At 37.7% G+C, this 26,354-nt stretch overlaps 1 protein-coding gene across 1 annotated transcript in view; it reads left to right on the top strand.

The window, feature by feature from the left end:
* The first annotated feature begins 515 nt into the window (after positions 1–515).
* Positions 516–26,354, top strand: part of PURG (purine rich element binding protein G) — a 39,132-nt gene continuing 13,293 nt past the window's right edge. Inside the window, exon 1 of the mRNA XM_040242904.1 lies at positions 516–1,391. Coding sequence (XP_040098838.1) covers positions 516–1,391 — 876 coding nt within the window. The remainder of the gene's footprint in view (positions 1,392–26,354) is intronic.

Below are 26,354 nucleotides of genomic sequence, written 5' to 3'. Positions count from 1 at the left end.
GGGCGCCGCGGGCGATGCCCCTGCCCGGCTGCTCCGGCGCGGGGCGGTGCGAGCGGCGGCGGCGGCGGCGGCGGCGGCGGGGGAGCAGGCAGGGGGCGGCGGCTGCCACAGAGGGGCCGAGAACTGGCGGCGGCGGCGGCGGCGGCGGCGGTCGTGAAGGGCACCGGCGGCGGCGATGATGGTAGTGCTGATGTGAGTGTCTGCTGACTGGGGGACCCGGGGGCTGCCGAGCCCGAGGCGGGCGGCCCGGCGCAGAGCGGGAGCGGGAGGCCAGGGGCGGCGGAGGGATGCTGAGCGCCCAGTGCGGAGCCGGGAGACGCCGCCCGCCCGCCAGTCCGCTCGCCCGGCCGCCGCAGCCCGTCCGGGAGAGGCGGGGAGCCCCGGCGCTGCGGCGGCCCGATGTGGGGGTCCCGGGCAGAGGCTGGGGCAGCGCAGGCCGAGGGGCGTCTGCGATTGTTCTCAACACCCCCTCCCCCACCCCACCCCGTGTGTCTGTTTGTCACTTGCAGCTGAAGATGGAAAGAGCCAGGCGAAGGGGAGGCGGCGGCGGCGGCGGCGGCGGCCGTGGCCGCGGCGGCAAGAATGTAGGGGGCTCTGGCCTAAGCAAGAGTAGACTGTACCCCCAGGCTCAGCACTCCCACTACCCCCACTACGCGGCTTCAGCCACCCCTAATCAGGCTGGGGGCGCAGCCGAAATCCAGGAGCTGGCCTCCAAACGAGTGGACATCCAGAAAAAGAGGTTTTACCTAGACGTGAAGCAGAGCTCACGGGGCCGGTTCCTCAAGATAGCCGAAGTCTGGATAGGGAGAGGCCGGCAAGACAATATCAGAAAGAGTAAACTGACCCTCTCCCTGTCGGTGGCAGCGGAGCTGAAGGACTGTCTAGGGGACTTCATCGAGCACTATGCCCACCTGGGCCTGAAAGGCCACCGGCAAGAACACGGTCACGGCAAAGAGCAGAGCTCCAGGAGGAGACAGAAGCACTCAGCGCCCTCCCCGCCGGTCTCGGTGGGGTCCGAAGAGCACCCTCACAGTGTCCTCAAAACAGACTACATCGAGAGGGACAACAGGAAATACTATCTAGACCTGAAGGAAAACCAGCGGGGTCGCTTCCTAAGGATTAGACAAACCATGATGCGGGGGACTGGCATGATAGGTTATTTTGGCCACACTTTGGGCCTAGAGCAGACTATTGTCCTCCCAGCTCAAGGAATGATCGAGTTCCGCGACGCCTTGGTTCAGCTCATCGAAGACTATGGCGAAGGGGACATCGAAGAACGCAGAGGTGGAGACGACGACCCTGTGGAACTCCCCGAGGGGACTTCTTTCAGAGTGGACAATAAAAGGTTCTACTTTGATGTGGGCTCTAATAAATATGGAATTTTCCTGAAGGTAAGTGAGGTGAGGCCACCTTACCGTAATACTATTACCGTTCCGTTCAAAGCTTGGACAAGGTTTGGGGAGAATTTTATCAAGTATGAAGAAGAGATGAGGAAAATTTGCAACAGCCATAAAGAAAAGAGCATGGATGGCAGAAGGGCCAGTGGTGAAGAACAAGTATGCCTCGACTAAGATGAAAATGAACTCCATCAGGCAAAAGTTAAAATCATAGATTGGCTAAAAGAACTGATCCATACTCATTTGAAGAAATTTCTCCTCTTTGGGGGCCCTTTGTTATCAGTAATACCTCTAGTAGTTTATACTTCAAGGAGTCTGATTCTCATGTTATGTTACCCGTAGAACACTAATTCTTATGGGAACTCCTGCCTTCCCAAAGCTAAATAGTTTAGCTGCTTCAACTGCTCCAGACTATTGAAGTATGCAAATCAGCACAAAGTATGACATTCTGACCTTCTAAGTACCCTAGTAAGATTTACATTGCACTATGACATAAGCCTGAAAAAAATACATATACCTAATATGGAAGTGTGAATTTCTACTTAATAAGTTCCCCCAAAAAAGGATTCCATGCCTACTTCATTAAAAGCTGCTAGGATTACCTGTAGGACGGTTACCACAGAAACAGAAATTGACTTCTAAATATATATATTTATTTATAAAAGGGCAAGTTGAAATATATTCATTGTCCATTGGATAACTGAATATTAAACAGTCCCATTAAAGAATCAAATCTTAGTTACTATAGTATGCTATAATTTCAAATTTTGTGGTAACCCTGCAGTTTATAGTTCCCGTACCAACGCCATGAGAGTTTTTATTGGTTATTCTAAGCTAGTTACAATCCTATCTTCACCTCTGATGATTGTACCATACATTTTTAGTGGCTTTCCAAAGTTTCAGGAATTACTTTTTATGTCACTGTTGCGTGGGAGGCTTCATCCTATGGCTTTGCTATGGAAATCTTGATATTTTACCTTTTCATACTAATTTGAAGGTTGTAAGAGGTTCTTTCCCAAAATATATCATAGACTCAAGGTGTTATATTTTTTGCTGCTGCTTTAACACTATTTCAGAGGGGTTGGTGCACCAGTTATCTGATATAAAAATATATCTATAATAATATATTTTAGTAGCACTTTTAGCACCTTAAGACCATTTCAACACTTCCAGTATAAACCTGACTTTTACAGGTGTTTTAATTCCAGGAGAAGTTTTCTCTTTTCTAAAAAGCATTTAGAATAAACATAAAATTTCAGCCTGAAAAAATATTATTTGAAGATTGGTTATAAGCATATTTGAAAAGAAAATTCAGGCATTTTCCAAGGTGCTCTTTATGATACTTAAAAAAGTTTACACAAGACTCACCCATTTACTTGTATGAAAAATTACTTTCCAGGAAGTGCCACTGCAATTTTCCAACACCTAAGCAGTTTTTTAAACAAGTGGATATAATGTATATGTGTACCAACCCACCCTGTATTAACTGACTGAAATTTTATCTGTTGAGCTGCATTTTATTCTGAATGAAATTACTGTCTTTTATCTTGGCTTTACTCACCTCCCACACAATAAGTCCATATAATCATGTTTAGGAGCCAAACACTGATTTCAACCCCTAAATATAGCTCTCATTGATGAGAGCTGACTGCACGGATTGAGATCAGAATGTAGCTCTTTTTCTATATGCTATAAGTAATTCACAATTATTTTAGCAGTTGTTTTCCCTCCAGAGGGTGTCCCCCAAAAGATCACTAAACGAGATGAATTAAGAAAATGCATTTCACTAATTCATGTTACTTAAAAACAAGCAGTCAGTAACTCAGACGTATATGCTGGTGTTGGCTTACGGATTGTATTTCCGGTTTCCTCAAACAGTGTGAAGGAATCTCAGTAGTTCATTATAATTGTGGACCATCTGGATCACTGTGGAACAGCTGAAGGTTAGAAGATGATGTTAGTACTAGAGTTAATAGCACATGGTGGGTGTTGAGACTCTAAAAGTAGCAAGGATCTTTAAACAGTCCTCACTGTAAAGTAACTATTATAGGTTTGATAAAAAGTAGCTTTGGGGTCTAGGAAGCAATGGTGTGCCCTTGAATTACAATACTACTGATTGCTTTGCTGCCCATCATAGTGCCTATGAATAATAATTAACCTGTCAGATTTTGGCAAACTGGAGCTGTGAATATTCCACTATTTGAGCATTCCTATCACCATTGCTGTGACTGTGTACTCTCTCTTAAAACCTTCTCTTCTAATATATTTATATCCGTTAAGTCTAAATAATTTCCTTTTTGGATTTTACTCTGGTAAGATTTGAGTGTGTGTGTCTGTATATATATATATATGTGTGTGTATGTATATATGTGTGTTATATATATATATATAGACACACACTGCTATGTCAGACGTAAATATCTTTAACTCATTGTATATAAATATTATTAGTTTAATTTTTCATTAACAATTTAAGTTAAAAATGGGTTAAGCAGCCAAATTTTCTACATGGTATGTAGAAAATATACTTCAAAGTTTTTACCATCTCAGAGCTATAGATTGCATAGATGCATATATACCGGCAGTTGAATATACTTTAAAATCATTAAGCCTTCTGCCAATCCTTTAGTTTCTTTTTTTCCCAAAGTTAATGTTCACTGAAAAAGGAAATGATGCTATGGTTTTTTGATACTTAAAATTTCCAATCATTCATTAGCCATAATCCAGTAAGATCCAGTCCAAAACTCTGGTATTAGGACATGTATTGCCATGTATCTTATAAAATAAGCTACTACTCTTCTCTGTGCAATATACATTTTATTTATTGTCATTTATATCACAAATGGAGCTGCAAGTGTACATGGTATTCTTCAAAATACTAGGATCCCTGCCTTAAAGATATAAAACTCTTAAGGCAACTGGATGTTAGCAATCAAAAAGTGAGCATTTACGTTAGTAACCAAAATTACTCTTTCACTATATAATTCTAAAACACTGATGATGTTTGCACATAATAATCCAAGCATAATGTGGTACAGACTCAAAACTGTAATCATATAAGCTGATAGTACGAAATCTGGAAACGGGTTCCTCTTCATTGTTGGCAGTGTGCTCCTACCAATTGAAAGCAGCACTAATCTGTTGCTTATATGCAAGAGATGCAATGTATTATAAAAGTATTCAACTTCTGCCACATTTTATAATTTTCCTTGTTAAAGCCCCAAACTGCCATGTCCCTTAAACTTGAGTCAAACACAAGCTTATTTGCACTAAAGAGCATGGCCAAAAACTAAATGACAGGGTGGAAAAGCTAGTTGGAACCTCTTGAAATAATGGGTTCTAATGGGGGAATTTCACATTTGTCTATTTGAAAGCTATATGGTCCAGGCAGACAATCTGTCAGTTCACTAATTTAATAATGCACTTTACCTTTTGTATATAAAAGATGTACATTTATGCCACTTGACTGGTGGGACGTGTTTCAATAACTGTGTAGTTTAGAAACTGTAGGGTGAGCTCTTGCATGCATATGTTTGTGTTGGAACTGCTGTAGTAACAAGTTTCCATTCAACCAGTGTCATGGAGAAGGGTAGAAGATACCTCTGAAGTAAATCCCAAGACACCTAACAAAGAATTTTAGAGTTCATATTTGTATTCTTAAGGACTAGAATCAATTAATAAAACTCTTTCTAGCCCAGACTAGTATTACAGTTGAGATTATATCTAATTGACACTCCCCATAATACCCTGAAAATGAATTTTGGGAATTTGTGCCAAAAAAAAAAAAAAAAGCTTTTAATGATTCCGTTTCATTTTTGATGCATGTTTCACTTACTAATGAAAAGACAGTACCTGGTACTGTATTAGAATTCAAAGTATGATTGGCTGATATGGCATCATTAAGAAAATAACCAGACTCGAGACATAAAGTTCAAATTAAGGAAATACAAAGAAACTAAGAACAATTGCTAAAATAAATATGACATTATTTCAAAATTTGCAGAAGAACTAACTTTTACCAACTGAAAAGGGTATTAGGGGATTTAGTGTATCCTTCCATCCTGAAAACTTCCTAAGATGTACATTTGAAAAGTAGATAATTGTTGCTTAATAATAGGTTGTATGTACTTTACTAAGAAACACTGTGTACTAACGATTCATCAAGAGTATACTATATTTACTGCATTCATTTTATATATGTGGATAAGAATACATTATATAGAGTGATCCTATCTTAATATACTCATGTATTTATATTGTAATTTTGCAAATATTTTCAGTAAAATAAACATTTATCTGAGCTGCACAATCTGAAGAGGATGAAATTGGAATATACTCTCAGACATTCAGTTTTAATAAGCAGCTGCCATGGAAAGTTGATATATGTACTATCATTCCTTTAGATTTTATGTTTATTTTAATATTTAAATAGGACTTGATTGGAAACTTGAAGTAGTGTACTGAAAATAATTTTTTCATAAGTATGAGTTTCTTTTTTCCTGCTTATTTCCAAGTGTCTTTCATTGGAACTATTTATAAAATCTTATTCCAAGCTTTATATAAGAACTTTGCTTAGTCACCACATAGTTTGAAGTCTGTCTTTTACCAAAACACCAAACATCTTTGGCAGGATAAAAATCTAAAGTAAACCACAAAGAGAATTTAAAATTGACTCTATGCCAACAGAATAATACAGATGTAATATTTATCCCTGCCAAATTCAGATTCTTAAAATCTTTCTGGAGTTTCCTTCAAGATTCCTTGAATTTCATAGAGAAATGATGGCTCATAGCTAGCCCATCAGAGGAAGAGAGGAGAGATGTTCGCATGCTGTTAAGACAATCTATAGTCCACAATGCTGTAGAAATGAGGTACAGGGAAATGTGTTTTTCCCAATTTAATGTCTTGTGAAAATTGAGTTTTTAGATCACAGTTACTCTGTCATACTCAAATTTATGTAGAAAAACAGTTTATATGTTAGTGTATTTTCTTGAGTAATGTCAAAAATTAATCTTTTCTCCTTAATTTGACATGGTTTTTTAAGTAATTTAAATTTATTTAATCAATATTTTTGAATAGGGAAAACCTGAATATAGTACAAAATGTAGATGCTCCAGATTGATAGACACTGAAAGGTAGCAACTAGTGTTACCAATTTCTTGTGTATCCTTCTAGAGTTACTCTGCATATACACATATGTATATATACACATATTCTTTTAAAACATACAATTAAAAACATATAGACACTCTCTTGTACCCAATAGTATCAATATTAGATCTATCATTATAAGTGTATTTTTCCCCTTCTCCTTTAGATGCCATGTTTGATCTAGTTACCATAGCATTTAATTTGAGCTATTGATGACACCAAGGGAACCCCAAGGAAATTTCAAATGACTCCCATTGGAATTTACTCAAAGTGCAAATATATGTACATATCAATTTTTAAATGTATAAATATTCAGTTTTCCTTCCTTATTCCAAACTACTTTGTGCTCATATCTCCCTCTTCTGCCCCTCAAAAAAGTGGTGTTCTTTTTCTTGATGCAAGTTCAGGATGTGAAATTGTTTATCCAAAGATTATTTTAAATTAACTGTGTCCTCATGAAAAATACCCATATTTCAAAGCTTTAATAAATTATCACTTTTAATCAGTTTTTACTGATTATGTTACTATTATTTTTATACAAAGACCTTACCATTATTGGAGAAAATCAATACTAGAACCACCACAAAAGGTTACAATCCTGTTGAAGATTGTTGATTTAATAACATGAGCGTTTATATATATTATAAGAAATGTATAGTTATTAATGAATCATTCAGTTAGTACTTAGTCAAATCCAAGACTAAACAAAAAACAGAAAATGCTAGTTTTGATTATTTAAAGCATTGGGTCCCTTTGAGGGACCGAGTCTATCAGATATCCTTGAGACCAAAAGGTACTATGATGATTTGGAAAAAGATTAAATACCTTAGGGCTACGTGGTTAAAAATACAAATAAACCATTTCTGTTCTCTGCCAGAAGAATATAAAATAGCACATGTAATTGTTTAAAAATGTAGTAGCATAATTACTATTCCTGAAAATATAAACAAAGTTGCTTTAATAGTTCCCCAACCCCTCCTTGCAAAAAGTTGTAATTCTCTTTTTAGTCACATCAAGGAGGCATTTTAAGGTCACTTTTCTAATAGCCAACAGGAAAAGATTATGATCTGAAAGATTAACGTCCCATACTTGAACCATGAAGGATCCTATCTAGTTATGATTTAAAGCAACCAAAGTAAAAACTCCAATACTATTAGAAATATCTTAAAGAGTATATGGGTTGAGAAAGAATTTTTTTATGGATTAGTATATGTAAACTTTATGAAAATGTTTAAAGACTTAAAAAATTAAAGCACTTTAATTCATCTTTAGAATAATCATAATTGATGGTATGATTTTCTGTTTGTAACATGAGAAAGGTGTTATTAGAAAGCAAGATTGTCTTAAACATATATTTTTAAAGCTTAAAAGTTTGCTTCTTTCATTTTAGTGAACAACTCACTATCCTTTGCAGAGTCTGTAACATTGATTAAGATTTCCAGGTATTTACTTGTTTAAGCTTAAAATGGTGTGTTGGTATTGTTCCTTTTTAAAAAAGAGGGATCAAAAGGAAGGTAAATTCACCTTTGGAAAGAGTTTTGCTCACGTTTAGGCTAAAAATATTAATAATTTTCCATCCTTGTAGCTCAGTCAGTAAAGAATCTGCTTGCAGTGCAGGAGACCCGGGTTCGATCCCTGGTTTGGGAATATCCCCTGGAGAAGGAAACGGCAACCCACTCCAGTATCCTTGCCTGGAAAATCTCATGGACAGAGGAACCTGGTGGGCTGCAGTCCATGGGGTCGCAAAGAGTCGGGCACAACTGAGCAACTAACACACATCCTTCATTAATGAGTTTCCCATGTTGATGCTTTCTGGTAAATTCTTTTCCAAACTTTACCTTCTTTGCAGTATCCCTTGTGAAAAATTGCTTAGCCTTATTGAGGCCAATAACATCTAGTAAATAAACTTACTGGAAATGAATTAGTGCTGCTGTAGTGAAAGTAGTTTGTAATGTGAATATGGAGAGAATACTCTTAAATGAGATACACGATTTCTTCTTGAGTGTTGTTGACTTTTTTCTGAGATTGAATAGCCGTTGTCTGTACTTTGATTTTTACCTCTTTATACTTAGTTTCCATATTATTCTACTCAAACTATTCATTGTTCCCAGGAAATACTAGGAGTAAAGAAAAAGGAAAGTAATCCCTAAGAAAAGAGTTTACAGTATTTAAAAATTTTAAAGTCACTCAAAGTGTAAGATTGTGGGGAAAATGCTTTTGTTGGTTTTAGTCTTTATCAAGGGATTACCTTCTAGCTCAGTCAATAAAGGATCTGCCTGCAGTGTAGGAGACCCGGGTTCGAACCCTGGGTTGGGAAAATCCCCTAGAGGAGGAAATGGCAACCCACTCCAGTATCCTTGCCTGGAAAATCTCATGAACAGTGGAGCCTGGTGGGCTGCAGTCCATGGGGCCACAATGGACTGAGTGACTAATACTAATTACTTAAAGAATCTACCTGCAATGCAGGAGACCCAGGTTTAATCCCTGGGTTGGGAAGATCTTTTGATAAGTCTTTATCAAGATAGCAATATAAATCTGATTATTTGATATGGGTAGAGACAGAATGTCTTAATCTGAGACGCCTATATTTTGAAATATTCAGTATTTGGGTTTTTTTAGAACAAATAATTGTGTAGGATAATTCAGGATTTTATTTATGGTTTGTTGTGGGTTTGATGAAGTTGTTGTCTAGAGGTCACAAATGTAAAAGAAGAAATAGAGAAGAGAAAGGTGGTGGCTGATTATTTTGCTTGACTATAACAAAAGAAATCAGTCTAATAGAACTGAGATAAATAAGTCCTTCTCAGAAGGAAATCTGTTTATTTAACCTTTGAAAGAGCATTTGAGAAAGAATAATAAGACCTAATTCTGCCAGTTTCACTTTCGATTTTCACTTTCATGCATTGGAGAAGGAAATGGCAACCCACTCCAGTGTTCTTGCCTGGAGAATCCCAGAGACAGAGGAGCCTGGTGGGCTGCCATCTATGGGGTCACACAGAGTCAGAGACGACTGAAGCGACTTAGCAGCAGCAGCAGTTCTGCCAGTGGATGGCCTGACACTGAGCAAATCATTTAAGTTTGGTTCAATTGTTTCTTTTTATGAAACATGAACAATTTTGTCCTGGAAGCTAGGGTTCCCTCCTACTCTAAACTTTTAAAATTCTGTATTGAAGGAGAGCGAAAGAAAAAAATAGATGAATAATACCTGAACTGGAAAGTGTAAGAGATGCTCTCTTTATATTAAAAACAACTGTAATAATGTAACAACCTGAGAGGATGCCTGAAAGACCAGCAGAAGTGTCAGTTGTAGAATGTATGTATCCCTGTAACCACACAAGAGAAAATTTTGTTCCTAGTCTTCTTTAGAACCAAATTGTTGAATACTTAACTCCGTAACTATCCTAGGCTTTAAATTTTTTACCAAATATTTTTGTTGTCTATTCAAGGTCTGCTTTTTGGAAAGCAGCATCACTAGATCTATACATACTGTAGTCATTTTTTTTATATATTAAGTCATTTTTTTATATTATTAAAGTTAACATCAGTTTTTGAAATGCCATTGTTCCAGAATTGACCATAAATTATACTGCTAAATAATATACTGCATTATCATCACATTGGTCCTTGACAATCAGATACTTCCTTTGACCCCAATATCCTTGGTCCTATTGAATGTCCTATATTACAAGTCATGACATGTAACAGAGAATATCAAGAACGCTGAACTTCCAACAGTATTGTTCTGCTGTAGAGGACTGTAACTACTAGGGTGTGCCAAGATAAAACATAGTAAGTTTGTTTTATTTTTGTTTTTAGCCTTGAGAAACTGCAGAGGTTGGTGATTGGAGAGACAAGAAGCATCACACAGGTTTTTGTCTCAAAGGCTTTTATTTGGGCATCCCTCCACTGTGCACTGCCACCATCACTGCCAATAGAGGGGAGTTAAAAAGTTTAAAAGAGTGACTGGCCTCCTAGGTAGCTCAGCTTTAAAGAATCCGCCTGCCAATGCAGGAGATACAGGTTTGATCCTTGGCTTGGGAAGATCCCCTGGAGAAAAAAATAGCAACCCACTCCAGTACTCTTGCATGGAAAAATCCCATGGACAGAGGAACCGAGAGGGCTAGAGTCCATGGGATCGCAGAGTCAGGCATGACTTAGCGACTAAACAACAGCAATCACAAAAAGTGACACCATTCTCTCTAAACCCATCTTTGAAGGCCTATTTCTTTATCAAAGACAGCATTTTAGAGCAAGGAAAGTGTATTTTGAAGTGCATATACACATATGTGATCTGTCAATTTCAAAAATACCTGTTCACATAAAATTCCATTGCAGAAGCATTTAATGAAAGCCTGGTGGTGGTTCGCGCTAGTAATCTGATCAACAGATTCTGTAGAGTGAATTGGCTGTTGTAGAAGTTTTTTTTTTTTTTTTTTTTCTCTCCTCCTCAAAATAGCAGATCCATTTTAGATTCATGATTGCTTCTTCTTCAGTGTAGTTTGAAATCTAACTCAGATGAAAAAGAATAGTTTGGCTTCTTTACCCTGGCCATTTTGTAGAAATTTTTCTCCGTTTCCCATTTCAAACCCTCCAAGCAGCTTTACCAAAAGAACACACCTAAGTGACAGAATTACCCAGCAAATGAAACAACGAAATCTTGAGCTAATGGCTTAGGAATAAAGATATGGATACGTACAAAACACCTTGTATGTACAGAACTTTTGTACAAAACATACAGAACTTATCATTTGCTAATTTACTTCAGAAACAGCTATATTTTATATTTAGGTGCTTTAAACTAGCAATGTGATTTATACCAATGATTGTCAGTCTAGAATTTAAATAAGTAGAATAGTCTGAAGTTTCAGTTGCATTTATTATGGGGTTTTATCTATTGGGTAGGATGCATAAAGGGCTTACCAAGTGGCTCAGTGGCAAAGAATCTGCCTGCCAATGCAAGAGACACGAGAGACTCAGGTTCTAGACTCGCAAGGACTCTTCCTGAGTCAGGAAGATCCACTGGCCCCCTGGAGGAGGAAATGGCACCCCACTCCAGTATTCTGGCCTGGAAAATCCCATGGACATAGGAGCCTGGTAGGCTACAATCAGTCCACAGGGTTGCAAAGAGTCAGACACTTTTGCATCAGACACAATTGAGCAACTGAGCACATGTGAACAGATCGATCACTGTTTAGTAAATTCCCTCATAAGGGTAAACCATGTTATCATCAGGCATAAAAATAGAATTTTATGTTCTGTCACTTATAAATAACCTTCCTTATTTTTCCCATCCCGTCTGTACATTTTACCCTATTGAAAGTGGTGGTGGTTGTTCAACCGCTAACTCATGTCTGACTGTTCACAACCCCATGGTCTACATCATGCCAGGCTTCCCTGTCCTTCACCATCTCCCAGAGTTTATTCACACTCATGTGCATTGAGTCAGTGTTGCCATCCAACCATCTCATCCTCTGTCACTCCCTTCTCTTCCTGCCCTCCATCTTTCCCAGCAATAGTCTTTTCCAATGAGTCAGCTCTTCACATCAGGTGACCAAAGTATTGGAGCTTCAGCTTCAACATTAGTCCTTCCAATGAATATCCAGTGTTGATTTCCTTGAAAGTGGTTAAGGACTCATTTTCTCCCACTACCACCGTGGCCCCTCTCTATCTATTTTTTTGTTCCAATGACTACTGAAACACTACAAAGAAAGGCTAAAGCTCATTTTGAAAATATATAAATGGCCCTATGAACTTGACTTTGGACTCAAATAAGGGCTGCTGCTTCACTTAACTAATTTCAACACTGATTAGAACTTCTGTATAACAGTTTAAGATGAAGAGAAAACATTTTACTTGGGATGATACAGCCTGAAGGGTCAGTTACTCCCACTTTTCAGTACCCAGAAGGTCTTCAGAAAATATTTTGACTAGCATGATTGACAGGTAATTTCAGAAATGAATTTAGCCTCTAGGAAAATTGCACCATGACCATTTTCAAACAGAAGGTGTTAACAAAGGGGAGAGTCAAATAAGATTTATCAGTACTAATAACTACTACTACCATGCTCTAGGAAGTACTAATAACTATTGTCTTCCGTGCTCTAGGCTTTGCTAGACATCTTCTACTGTTCAGTTTAGTCGTTCAGTCGTGTCCGACTCTTTGCAACCCCATGAACCGCAGCACACCAGGCCTCCCTGTCCATCACCAACTCCCGGAGTCCACCCAAACCCATGTCCATCGAGTCAGTGATGCCATCCAGCCGTCTCATCCTCTGTCGTCCCCTTCTCCTGCCCTCAATCTTTCCCAGCATCAGGGTCTTTTCAAATGAGTCAGCTCTTTGCATCAGGTGGCCAAAGTATTGGAGTTTCAGCCTCAACATCCGTCCTTCCAATGAACACCAATGACTGATCTCCTTTAGGATGGACCTCCTTGCAGTCCAAGGGACTCTCGAGTCTTCTCCAACACCACAGTTCAAAAGCATCAATTATTCGGCACTCACCTTTCTTCACAGTCCAACTCTCACATCCATACATGACCAGTGGAAAAACCATAGCCTTGAATAGACGGACCTTTGTTGGCGAAGTAATGTCTCTGCTTTTTAATATGCTTAAAAAGGCTGGTCATAGCTTTCCTTCCAAGGATAAGCGTCTTTTAATTTCATGGCTGCAATCGCCATCTGCAGTGATTTTGGAGCCCAGAAAATAAAATCAGCCCTGTTTCCCCATCTATCTGCCATGAAGTGATGGGACCAGATGCCATGATCTTAGTTTTCTGAATGTTGAGCTTTAAGCCAACTTTTTCACTCTCCTCTTTCACTTTCATCAAGAGGCTCTTTAGTTCTTCATTTTCTGCCATAAGGGTGGTGTCATCTGCATATCTGAGGTTATTGATATTTCTCCTGGCAATCTTGATTCCAGCTTGTGCTTCCTCCAGCCCAGCTTTTCTCATGATGTACTCTGCATATAAGTTAAATAAGCAGAGTGACAATATACAGCCTTGACGTACTCCTTTTCCTATTTGGAACCAGTCTGTTGGTCCATATCCAGTTCTGACTGTTGCTTCCTGACCTTCTACAGTTATCCTCATTTTAATATAATTTTCCAGAGGCTTAGAAACTGGTTCAGAATATATTTGATCCTTATTGACACAAAGCCAAAGAGTGTGCTCAGTTAGGCCAGACTGTATTTAATACTTACTCTGAGATTTAACCCCCAACTAATAAAGCACAATCTACCCCAGCCACCACTGTCAATAAATCTGCCTCCCATTACTGGGAATTATTTTTAACCCAAAAATATTCCCTACGCCTGGGGCTGGTACCACCGAAAGACGTTTGCATGAACATTTATCTAGCTGGTTAAAGTATGATGCTAATCTAACTTATTTGATTTTTGGTGTAGATTATAGATTGAGCCTCTCATCTTGATCAATTATTTCAAATAAATGTGAATAATTTTTTAAAGGGATCAGATGATGAAAATGTAGATGATCACCCCAGTTCTACCCAAAGGGCACAGAAGAAACAAATTACTATTCACTATGGGTCAGTTCAGTTCAGTCACTCAGTCGTGTCCAACTCTTTGCAGCCTCATGAACTGCAGCACACCAGGCCTCCCTGTCCACCACCATCTCCCGGAAGTCACTCAAACCCATGTCCATTGAGTTGGTGATGCCATTCAACCATCTCATCCTCTGTCGTCCCCTTCTTCTCTTGCCCTCAATCTTTCCCAGCATCAGGATCTTTTCACATCAGGTGGCCAAAGTATTGGAGTCTCAACTTCAGCATCAGTCCTTCCAATGAACACCCAGGACTGATTTCCTTTAGGATGGACTGGTTGGATCTCCTTGCAGTCCAAGGGACTCTCGAGTCTTTTCCAACACCACAGTTCAAAAGCGTCAATTCTTCAGCACTCAGCTTTCTTTATAGTCCAACTCTCACATCCATACATGACCACTGAAAAAACCATAGCCTTGACTAGATGAAGCTTTGTTGGCAACTGTGGGTCTACAATTTAATTTTCATGATCCAAAGTCAACTGGTTATGTCAAACAGGTCTTAGCAATATTAGAGTTTCATTGGGCTTTTTTTTTTTTTTTTGGCAGCTTTTTCTGTCATCCTACTCTTTCTGCATTATTCCATTCATTTTCATATTTTAATTACCAAGTTTCCTCTTTTTCTTCTGAACTCCAAAAGGATAAATTGTGATGCCTGCCCTGTTTACAGATCCAATGGTTTTCAAACTTTATGAGAATTAGAATCACCTAGAGGGTTTGTTAAACCAGTTTAGTGGCCCTTACCCCCAGAGTTTCTGTTCCTTAGGTTCGGGGAGTGAAGAGAGGACCAAGAATTTGTTTTTCTCATATATTCACAGGTGACCCCATATGGCCAATCTGGGGACCACACTTAAGAACCAGTACTCTAGGCTGATATGATTCTACCTTAGCTACACAAAATGCTGAAGCAGAAACTTGGGTCAAGACAACTGTAGCATCTTGCTGGGAAAAAGATCCAGTATTATTCCTTCTGCTGTGAGAAGTTTACAGATTTCAAAGTTGACAAAAAGATGGTTTTTTGCAACTTTTTCTGCCATCCTACTCTTTCTGCTTTATGCCATTCACTTTCATATCTTAACCTTTTTGAATAAATTGACTAGAGGTTAGGTAAATAATTATTTTCTTCCCTTTTTACCCTTTCATTACATTTAAGAACTTATTAATTCCCTCTGATTTTTTGACAGCTATCTTGAGATAATTCTGATTAGAATTAACCATTATGAATCATTATGTGAAAAGCTTAGCTTTCAGATTTATGGAGACTGTAACATGTTTTTGATTTATTAATAACTGCTAGACAAGTCTTACTAAAGGAAAGTGAATAGTTTCTATACTCAAGAATTGTTAATACAAGTTTTAGTGAATACTAAGTATTAGGACTTGAAGGGACCTTGCAATTAGTTTGGTCCCTTAAATTTACGTTTTGTGATATATTCCATGTACTTCAGAGGTTCATAATTACTAAAATAGGCTAGGTAAACAGATAATAAAGGTTAAAACTTAAAATACTCCTTAGCTCTCAAGATACATAAAGTGGTAAGAGATACAGTATAATTTCTTTTGAAAGACTAATATTTTCACCGTCTTCCTGAGTCCTATCTATATGCAGAGGATAGAGGAAATACACACTATAGTACTTTTTCAGATTAACAACTGGACCCACTGATTTAAATTTAGAGATACTTCACCTAAATACTCACTGGGAATATTATTTGGAAATACAACTAACATATTTAAGAATAATTCATCTTAGGTTTACCAACTTGACATTCTATAATTAGCGTGTTGATCAAAATTAATAGCTATTTTATATATAAATATAATTAATAAATATGACTATATGTAAACTCTTAGCAGCTGTCATTTTAGTGGATCACATCCTATCAGAAATAGAAAATTCATATGTATACACTTGGTGGTTCTGCAAGTTCATTAACTTCTCTTTCCAGCTTCAGTGATTAGTGAGTGAATGAGTGAATTCACAATGAGCAAATGAGTGAATTCACAATGAGCGAATGAGTGAATTCACAATGAGTGAATTCACAATGAGCAAATTTCTAATTGTGAAAAAGATTAACTGCTGATCTAGCAGAGATGGGCTTCCCTAGTGGATCAGCTGGTAAAGAATCTGCCTGCAGTGCAGGAGACCTGGGTTTGATCCCTGGGTCAAGAAGATCCCCTCACACATGATGCATAAAGGTAATTAATAAATCAGAAAAATAACTGGACTGTTGTAACTTTGATAACTCTTTTCTACTTAGAGTGAATTTCTCAGAAATAATGGTTAGAACTTTTGTAGTCAGGTCCTCTGTTAATTTAACAGGTAGGATAAAGAAGTGTGATTTCAATTTTTCTAATATTACTCTGAAAAAAGAGGAACTTTGTCACTTCCTCCCACCACTTGTTATTGCGAAACAAGAACCAGCTTTCAAATTTCCATGAGCTTTACTACTTAAATGAATTAGTTAAGACAGGTTTCATGAAATTGGCCCTTCAAAATGAAATCCAACTTTAATCTTCATGAGAAATTTTTTATTTTTAATCATTCTTTTCAGAAAGGATTTTTTTAAGGAATAAATTTAATGTTTATTTTTGCTTTTTTGAAAGCACTTATACAGACTTATTTGGAAAGCCATGACAGTATGGTAAATTGGAAAACCAAATTATTGGATGTTATCAAATGTTTTCTTTATAGAAATCTGGATTAAATTCTGTTTAAAGGTTGAAGCTATAAAATAATATTTTCACTTCTCTTTTTTTTTTTGCACTACTAATTTAAGATGGAAAGAAGCCGTGAAGTTTGCTAATTTCAGCTCAGATAGTCTGTATTAGAGATTAGGCTTCCAAGAAAGTTGATTATTGTTGCAAATAATATGTGTGATTCTCTCCTGGAGAATTTCAAGGCTTTACAAAAGGCTAAAGGATCTTAGTGGCAATAATATCTAAATTCAGGGATCTAGTGTAAACCAATATGAAACTCAGTTTTCACTTGGAGAGTCCACTTTTTTCTGGTCACTTCTTAAGCCATTTGTGCTTTCTGTGATGCTGTAACATATTCAGACTTCAAAAGGACACGTACTAATACCTTTAAGAGAGAGACCTGAACACAATGAAATATATTATGCCAATGTCTATAAACTGTATATGTATTATATATTTCTAACTATTTAGCTAACTAAATTTTACTCTACAAGATTATTGTGTGTGTGTGTATAAAATTATAAAGAGAGACCAGTTCTTTCTGCATCCCCTTCCATGCCTTGGAGAAGTAAGGACAAATTGGCTTCATCTTGTTTGCTACTACAATTGGTTGGCTGCCCTAAAGTGCTGCACTGAGAATTTGAAATTTGCATCTAGAGGGAAAGAGAGAACAGCATTCATGCCAAATATTTGCTTTTTGGCTAAAGTCATCTCTGCTTTAGAGCTATAAAGTTCTCATTGTAGTTCTGAAAATTTCAAACTTAGCCAGACAACTGGCCCTTGGAGCAGAAAACTGTCATGTGACTCACCTAGGAATGTGTCTCTTCTAATGCTTCAAGAGAATTTTTTGTTAATCTAAGGGTCCCTCCTTTAACACAGCAGAGAATCTCTTCTGTGCCTCTGAAGAGCTCAAAGGACCATGGTCATGATGATGTCATCAAGAATATCCTTCGGTATTAAACTTTACATTTGCCTTTAATGAATTCTAACTTCCATTAAAATGACAACATTTTCTGTCTTTAAATCAGCCCAGAACCTCCCTGGTGGTCCAGTGGTTGAGAATCTACCTTCCAATGTGGGAGATGTGGGTTTGCTTCCTGGTTGGTGAACTAAGATTCCATGTACTATGCATTGAAGCCAAAATTCAGCCTAGACATTCTCAAACAGGAGCGTATATAGCAATTTAAAATGCAGGTTCTGTCCCCATCCCTGGAGATTCTGATTTTGTTGGTCCAGAATAGAGTTTGAGATTGGCTTTTTTCATTCTGATACAGATGGTCTGGAGGCCATTCGTTGTCTTAGACTTACAGTCTTTCTTCCATATCATTTTTGTAGCTGGAATTGCTTCAATTTTAATACTGTCAGCCATAACACGATGGAAGATGATTTTTTTGGTTATGTTATTAACAGGTAATATCTGTAGCTCTCTAAGAGAGGCTTAATACAGTAATCCAAGTCTTTAAGATTTTGTGCTGCCATATTGGGGGCTTCCCTGGTGGCTCAGATGCTAAAGAGTCTGCCTGCAGTGAGGAGACCTGGGTTCCTCGGGTTCAGTCCCTGAGTCGGGAAGATCCCCTGGAGGAGGGAATGGCTCCCCACTTCAGTATTCATTGGCTAGCTTTCTGGGCAGTGATCACTGGGAATGTCAGTTCTCCCTCCTCTGAAATTCAGGTTCAAACTTCTTGACATGTACCTAGCGGTTACATTCTCCCCACATTTGACAACCAAGATATTCTGAGTCTTTCCAGCCCAAATCAAATCCACAGGTAATTTGTCTTCTCACAAGTTGACCAAGTCTTGAATAACTTTCCTCAGCCTTATTTTTTTCAGCTATAATTTACAATTTATTAGAAGTTGAAAAACATATTCTTAATCAATCTGAATTCCTCACTTCTGATCTTACTCAACTTGTGTTTATGTGTGTTTAAAAGAGTACATAACAAGAAATGTACTGCCTTAACCACTTCTAAGTATATAGTTCATTGGTGTTTAAATATATTCAGCTTGTTATACAACCAATTTCATCTTCCAAATCTGAAACTCTGTACCCATTAAACATTCCTCATTCTACCATCCCCATCTTCTGGCAACCCCCATTCTACTGTCTTCTCAACCTTTTTTCTCAATAAGCAAGATATTTCCTTAACTGTTCTTCCATCAATAATGGGTTTATAATTATTGCTACTTAGTTCTCTTAGTAGAATCCTTATATATTCTATATTGTTACAATTATCGTGCAAAAAGATTTATGATGACAGGACAATTATGCTTCTATTCAGAGCCCCTTATAATCTTTGGGTGACTATGAATGAGGATATTTTATTCTGGAAACTTGATTTGCAGGGAAAGGTAACCCTTTATTCTTCCTGAGACTGAGAGGATTCCAATGGAATCTTTGTGCCTGTTTGTTGGAAGTTTGAAGTTACAGTTATTTACCAGTGCAATTAGGCTAAATCCTGGAATTTCCTAGACTTTTCCTGTGTACATCCTAGAATTGTCTTCTGGACAATTCTTGTATAATATAATAGATTACATGTATAATATATACTTGTATATACAATAGATTGAAAATTTACTTATATAATATAATAAACTGGAAATTTTTCTGGTGTTTGACAGTGTTGATGTTCACTAGGTGATTTCAGAATCTTTGCTTAGGTCAATACAAAACTGTTTAGCTTTAAGTAGCTTTATTAGAAACATAATTTGGGAGGAATAGCCATAAGTAAAAATACATTTTCTGCAAGTAAAGTGTTTCACATGCTATTTTCAAAATCATTGGCAGTTGAGAAAAAACCCAAGAAACATTTTCAAAACGCTTAAAGTTTTTCCTCAAAAAGTTTCTCTTACTCTGTTCTTAAAGTTTTTCAAGAATTCAATAAAGCAGTATCCATCTAAATAACCAAAAATGCTATAATTATAAGAATTATGCTTATGTTCTTGACATAAGGAAAAAAATCAACTTTTTTGGCTTAAAGTATCTTGGAACTGGGACTTATGTAGTGGTCCAGTGGTTAAGACTTCACACTTCCAATGCAGGGGATGTGGGTTCAATCCCTGATTGAAAACTAATACCACATACTGTGCAGGGCAGCCATAAAAATAAATAAATAAATAAATATCTTGGAACTGGCACAAAAACTAATTGATCATGATTCTTGAATAATGATAACTGAATCTTTGTTTTACTAATTTATAATATCAATGTATCATGAGTTTTATCTCCATACTTTTTGTAGCACCTAGATTTTTCTTTAATGACGTTACAACAAGAGTGATAATATTTCAAAGAAAATTCCTTAAAATTGAATTTTGTTACTCCTTTGATTTCTATTAAAAATAAAAAATGTTTTCTCAGTAAGGGGAAAAAAATTTTGAGTTAAAAAGATTTAATGAAAGAGTTGGAGTGCATCTGGTTCAGTAACATACTAAGCAATTATTTTTTTTCTTTGCAGTGCTCCCATCACTATAGATATAATTTGGCCACCCTGTGCACCTTGTGGAATTTTAGTTCCCCCACCAGGGATTGAACTTGGACCCTCGGGAGCGAAAGTGCTGTGTCCTGACCACTGGACTGCCAGGGAACTCCCTCCCATCACTATTTATGATCTTTCTCTATTGCCCACCATTGTCGCCCCTCAGAACTTCTCTTAGTGTCATGTAACCCTCAGGGCACGTGCTGTTAACGACCTAGAAGTCAATCTCTCCTCTCTTCGTAGTCTCTAACATAAGCTAGGCATTAATGTTCTGCCAATTGGGAATCTTTAATGTAGTAAACTCCAGTCTGAAAATTCCCCCAAGTTCTGAGCCTTTTTTTATTTTTTGACAGCTGTCTACTCTATCAATTATAAGATTAAACTTACTTAGAATTAGTACTGCCTGTGTGACTTATAATAATTAAAACTAGTTTCTAATATTCTTTAAACATGCTGAACAGTACTTCTATTTAAGGGTCTTTTGGGTTATTAGGTAACTATGTGCAATTTGGTTTGTTAACCACTACCATTTACTGTTTGACTCATTTTTGGAAAAAGACTCCCAATATTACATTTACTGATGTGCCAAGCTGGGATTCAAGCAGTACCTTCCATTAGGTAATTTGCTTCTGATCTGAGACATATTATAGAAAATCTACACTTTGATGGAAACTTACGATTTATGTGGAAAAAATTAATCTTAGATAAACATGAAATTTGATTATTAGGTAATTTGCTTCTGATGTGAGGCATATTATAGAAAATCTACACTTTGATGGAAACTTATGATTTATTGGAAAAATTAATTTTAGATAAACATGAAATTTGATTATTAGATTTTAATAATTCAATTCTGACTGACAGGTTTGTTTTAATGATTTTGTTTCAAAAATAACTAAAATGACTGTGGGTGCCAATTTACTATATCTGTGCTATAATTTATAAAGCCAAAAAAATTTTCAAGTGTGTATTATTTGGACTATTAGTTTAAGCATTCATGAACTTTAAAGAATCCTAAGGTCTCGCCTTTGCTCTCCTGGTATGCAGAGGTGTGGTGCAGAGGCTGAGAGCGCCATGTTGTATATTATCATTCGAAAGGCCCAGCTCTGGTGTTTTCAAGATAGGCTTGTTGTTTAGATGCTAAGTCATGTCTGACTCTGTGACCTCATGGATTGTAGCCCACCAGGCTCCTCTGTCCATGGGATTTTTCAGGCAGAATGTTGGATTCTCCAGGGGATCTTCCTGACCCAGGGATTGAACCCTGAGTCTCCTGCTTGGCAGGTGGATTCTTTACCACTGAGCCACCTGGGAAGCCCCTAGGTAGGCTTGCTGCTGCTACTGCTGCTAAGTCGCTTCAGTTGTGTCCGACTCTGTGTGACCCCATCGACGGCAGCCCACCCAGCTCTCCCGTCCCTGGGATTCTCCAGGCAAGAATACTGGTGGGTTGCCATTTCCTTCTCCAAGGTAGGCTTAATGCAGGTCATTTCACTGCTGTGGGCCCCAGCTTGTTTATCCATCAGTGTGGGCATTGGATCAGAAGAACCTTTCAATTTCAATATCCATGGAGTCATGAAACTTCTAAAGTTACCTTCAACTTCATTCTGTGGCCTTTTCTTATTTTCTCCATGTCTTATCCATTTCATCTGACATTAACTGATCATCCTTTCTTTCCTGGCATCCTTCATGTTTAATTACAGTTGCTTTAGTAAAGTGTATACTTATCTTTTGGTTCTGTATACTAAAAACTTTCAACAGGCCATTCTAGTTCCAAAAGGTTTTTTTTTTAGACACAGCCTAGAACATGATTAAATATATTTAAAACTTTAAACTTAACTTTCCTGTACAGAAATCCCATCTCCTTAACTTGAATTTAAGTTTAAAACCAGAGGCTGTTTTTTCTTCCTCTTTTTTATTCCCCTCTACACCTTGCCCTGGGCTGATAACTAAAATCATCCCTCTTCATTTAATCACAAGCGTTCCTATTCCTGTTTTGCCTTTGAAATCTTGTTGCCTGAAGATCACAGTACTTAACAGACAAATCAGAATGATGACAAGTGGGAATGAAAGTGATCGTTTAAAAACCTGATAAGAAATACTATGTCATCTTATTCCAAAAACTGACTCACAAATTTTGTAGCATATGAGATCTTTGGTTTCCTGCCCATCCTAAATTTTACTTCAGAAATATTTTGTCCCTTGCTTAATAGATAAATGATCCTATTCTTATATTCACTCAGTGAGTATTAAGTGGCTACTCTGTGCCAGCCCTTTCGCTTAGAACTCAAGATACAGTGATTTATGAAAGAATAATATTCCACCACCATTAGCTTGAAGTGGGCCATGTCCAAAGTTATTTGATTCAAAGCATCTGTTGGAGCCTAATCAATCTGTCATTTTTTTCCATTCACTGGATACTCATCTGATTATCTGCCACAGGCCTGGCCATGTGTTGGTAAATGTAAGTATGTTTGGAGCTGTTGTAAAAGTTGTATGTACTTTTCCCTTGAACAATTTATTCTCTAAATGTGATGAATGATCTGCCTCTGTTGTGGTATTTAGGATACATTTCATTGATGCCAATTTAGAGAACTACAATGATACTAAACAATATCTCTGTCTTCTCCATTCCAAATCTCTCTTTTTTTAATTAATTTTTTCATTGAAGGATAATTGCTTTACAGAATTTTGTTGTTTTCTGTCAAACCTCAACATGAATCAGCCATAGGTGTACACATATCCCGTCCATTTTGAACTTCCCTCCTGTCTCCCTCCCCATTCCACCCCTCTAGGTTGATACAGGAGCCCCTGTTTGAGTTTCCTGAACCATACAGCAGATTCCCGTTGACTATCTGTTTTACATATGGTAATGTAAGTTTCCATGTTACTCTTTCCATACAGCTCACCCTCTCCTCCCCTCTCCCCATGTCCATAAGTCTGTTCTCTATGTCTGTTTCTCCACTGCTGCCCTGAAAATAAATTCTTCTGTACCATTTTTCTAGATTCCATATATATGCATTAGAATACGATATTTATCTTTCTCTTTCCGACTTACTTCACTCTGTATAATGTGTTCTAGGTTCATCCATCTCGTTAGAACTGACTCAGATGCATTCCTTTTATGGCTGAGTAGTATTCTGTTATGTATATGTACCAGAACTACTTTATCCATTCATCTGTCGATGGACATCTAGGTTGCTTCCATGTTCTAGCTATTGTAAATAGTGCTGCAGTGAACAATGGGATACACGTGTCTTTTTCAGTTTTCCATTCCAAGTCTCTTTTTATGTCCTAGGATGAAAATAATGAGTCTGATTCATCTCATGTGCTGTGTTCAAATGGTGATGACTTCCTGAGCTCTAAGGTTGGAGATGGTGGAGTCCCAGGCAGGCTCATCCTAAGACTGCTGTGACTTCTGTGTGTCCATGGGGTTGAGCTGGGGGGAGGATGAGGAAGGCAAGGAGTAGTAACATTCATGTCAAATATTTGTCCTCCCTGCCCCAGATCTTTGTATTCATCTCACTTTAATTTCATTTCATTTTCATCATGTATACGATATCTTCATGCACTCCTTTTCTCTCCGTATGTCTGGATTGATATACAAAATCCATCCATGTTCTCAACTATGTATTACTCACCAATATGTTAACTGAATTCAACTGTGTCCGTGTAAATCACAATCTGTAACCATTTTCACTGTAGACTCATTGCAATGAAGAGCCGTTAATGGATAAATTCAATTATTTTTTGGTATAAAAGATTCATTTATCTTGAAAGTTTTTCTATAAATGGTCATTGCTGCTAAAATATTTTCTAATTAAATGTTAAAAGAATTACGGAATTTTAAAATTATAATAATTTTCATGTAATTTGACATTTTTCAAAGTTCTTTCATATATTGGATCTCATTTCATCTTGATGAAAATACTAATTCAGATGAGTTTAGATCAGTATCACTAACCTCACTTAACAGATGAAGAAAACAGGTCCAGGCAGGTTAAACAGTTTGCTGTAAATCACTTAGTGATCTACTAAAATAACCAAGGTTTATAAGGAGCCCACGGCTTGTTAGAAGCCTTCATAATAAAACTATAGAAATTTTAAGTGGTAAACTTAAAATTTGTTCAAATTAAGTACATGCTTTTTATAGCTAAATAAAATATTTTTTAACGCATTCTAGTTACTTTCCTGTTTTTGTTATATCTTTAGGTGCAATTCTGCACTGAATCTTTGATCTATTTTGGCCCTGGTGGAAGGCATGTCAAATCATTATATTGCTGCACCTGCCTAGATTCAGCCGCTAGTTACTGAGAATTTGACCCTCTTTCCTGCGCTTGCCACCTTAGTGAACCTCCCAGAACTGGATCCTATTGACTAGAATACAAATCCCCTCCTGTAGACATGAGTCCTGTCATGGCATTGCGTTGCATTATAGCCTTCAAACAATGTTATTTGGAGAATTTAAGAGAGAAAACTACTTCATTTGCACAGTAAATTCAATTAGTAATTAAAAGTCAACCGGTGATTTTTTTTTTTCCCCTACACGCTCATGAACAAGAGATAAATGACCACATAATAAGTTGGAAGCAGGCTTTTTCGGAAACCCATTTGAAACAGATGTTCCAGGTTTTTAGCAAATTAACTCAAGAACCCACATCTTCTTCCATTATATCATTATAATAGTTAACAGTGCAGTAATCTTCTTCACCCACACACAAAATTTTATCATGTTCACTGTTATATTTATTGAAGCAGAAAATCAAAATAATCATACATACTAGGAATATTTGAATTTCAACAGGCTCAAGAGCATTGTGGTTAAAACTGTTGACTAGGAAGTTCCATTGAATAAATGAATTGTTCGCAGCATTCCCAGTTAACCGTGGTTTTGTAGCTTCACAGGGGCTTCCCTCATAGCTCAGTTGGTAAAGCTTCTGCCTGCAAAGCAGGAGACCCCGGTTTGATTCCTGGGTTGGGAAGATCCCCTGGAGAAGGGATAGGCTACCCACTCCAGTACTCTTGGGCTTCCCTTGTGGCTCAGCTGGTAAAGAATCCGCCCACAATGCGGGAAACCTGGGTTTGATTCCTGAGTTGGGAAGATTCTCTGGAGAAGGGAAAGGCTACCCACTCCAGTATTCTGGCCTGGAGAATTCCGTGGACTGTATAGTCCATGGGGTTGCAAAGAGTTGGACATGACTGAGCGACTTTCACTATCACTTGTAGCCTCACTGAGGAATTAGCAGGCTGAATTCTAAATTCTCACCTGGAGATTGAATTTATCTCTGCATATATTTCTGTGACCATAAAACTTTCATGTGGCTCAATCTGTATAAATAATCACATAGCTATAAATATAAGAAGGTCTGTACACCTAGGATTATCATGAAGGAACTTAGTAGAAAATCCATGTTTGGTTTTTGTTTTTAGAGGAATAAAATAATTTCAGTGCATTTTGTCCACCCCCTTAAACTATGGCAATAGTTTCAGCTGTATTTCTAGGCACTGGTTCCCCACAGAGGCATCAGGCAGTGTCAGTAGTCTAGTAGAGAATGGTAAAGAGTATAGAACAGACTTTCATGTCAGCCAGTCCTGGGTTCAAGATCAAATTTTGAAACATACTGTGTAATTTGGGACAAATTTTATACCTTTTTAGAATCATTGTGAGAATTTATTCAATCAGCTTTCCATTTATAATGACTCACTATGTGCTGGGCCAAAGGATGTATCAATAACAAAACAGATAAGGTTCCTTGCCTCACAGAACCTATAGTCAGCCAAAATGCTCTTAAAGAAAATTCAGCGTCCTAAGATACATAAGCTTAGGTAGCTAAGCTGAGCTTCCCTGGTGGCTCAGACGGTAAAGCATCTGTCTGCCTGCAATGACGGCGACCCAGGCTCAATCCCTGGGTCAGGAAGATATCCTGGAGAAGGAAATGGCAACCCACTCCAGTATTCTTGCCTGGAAAATTCCATCGATGGAGAAGCCTGGTAGGCTTCTGGCTCAGTCCATAAGGTCACAAAGAGTCGGACACAATGGGGTGACTTCACTTTCACTTTCAAGATACATAAAGCGGTTAG

This window comes from Oryx dammah, unplaced genomic scaffold, assembly GCF_014754425.2.
Source record: "Oryx dammah isolate SB20612 unplaced genomic scaffold, SCBI_Odam_1.1 HiC_scaffold_7, whole genome shotgun sequence".
Lineage (NCBI taxonomy): Eukaryota > Metazoa > Chordata > Mammalia > Artiodactyla > Bovidae > Oryx > Oryx dammah.
This window is presented reverse-complemented; position numbering and strand designations above follow the sequence as displayed.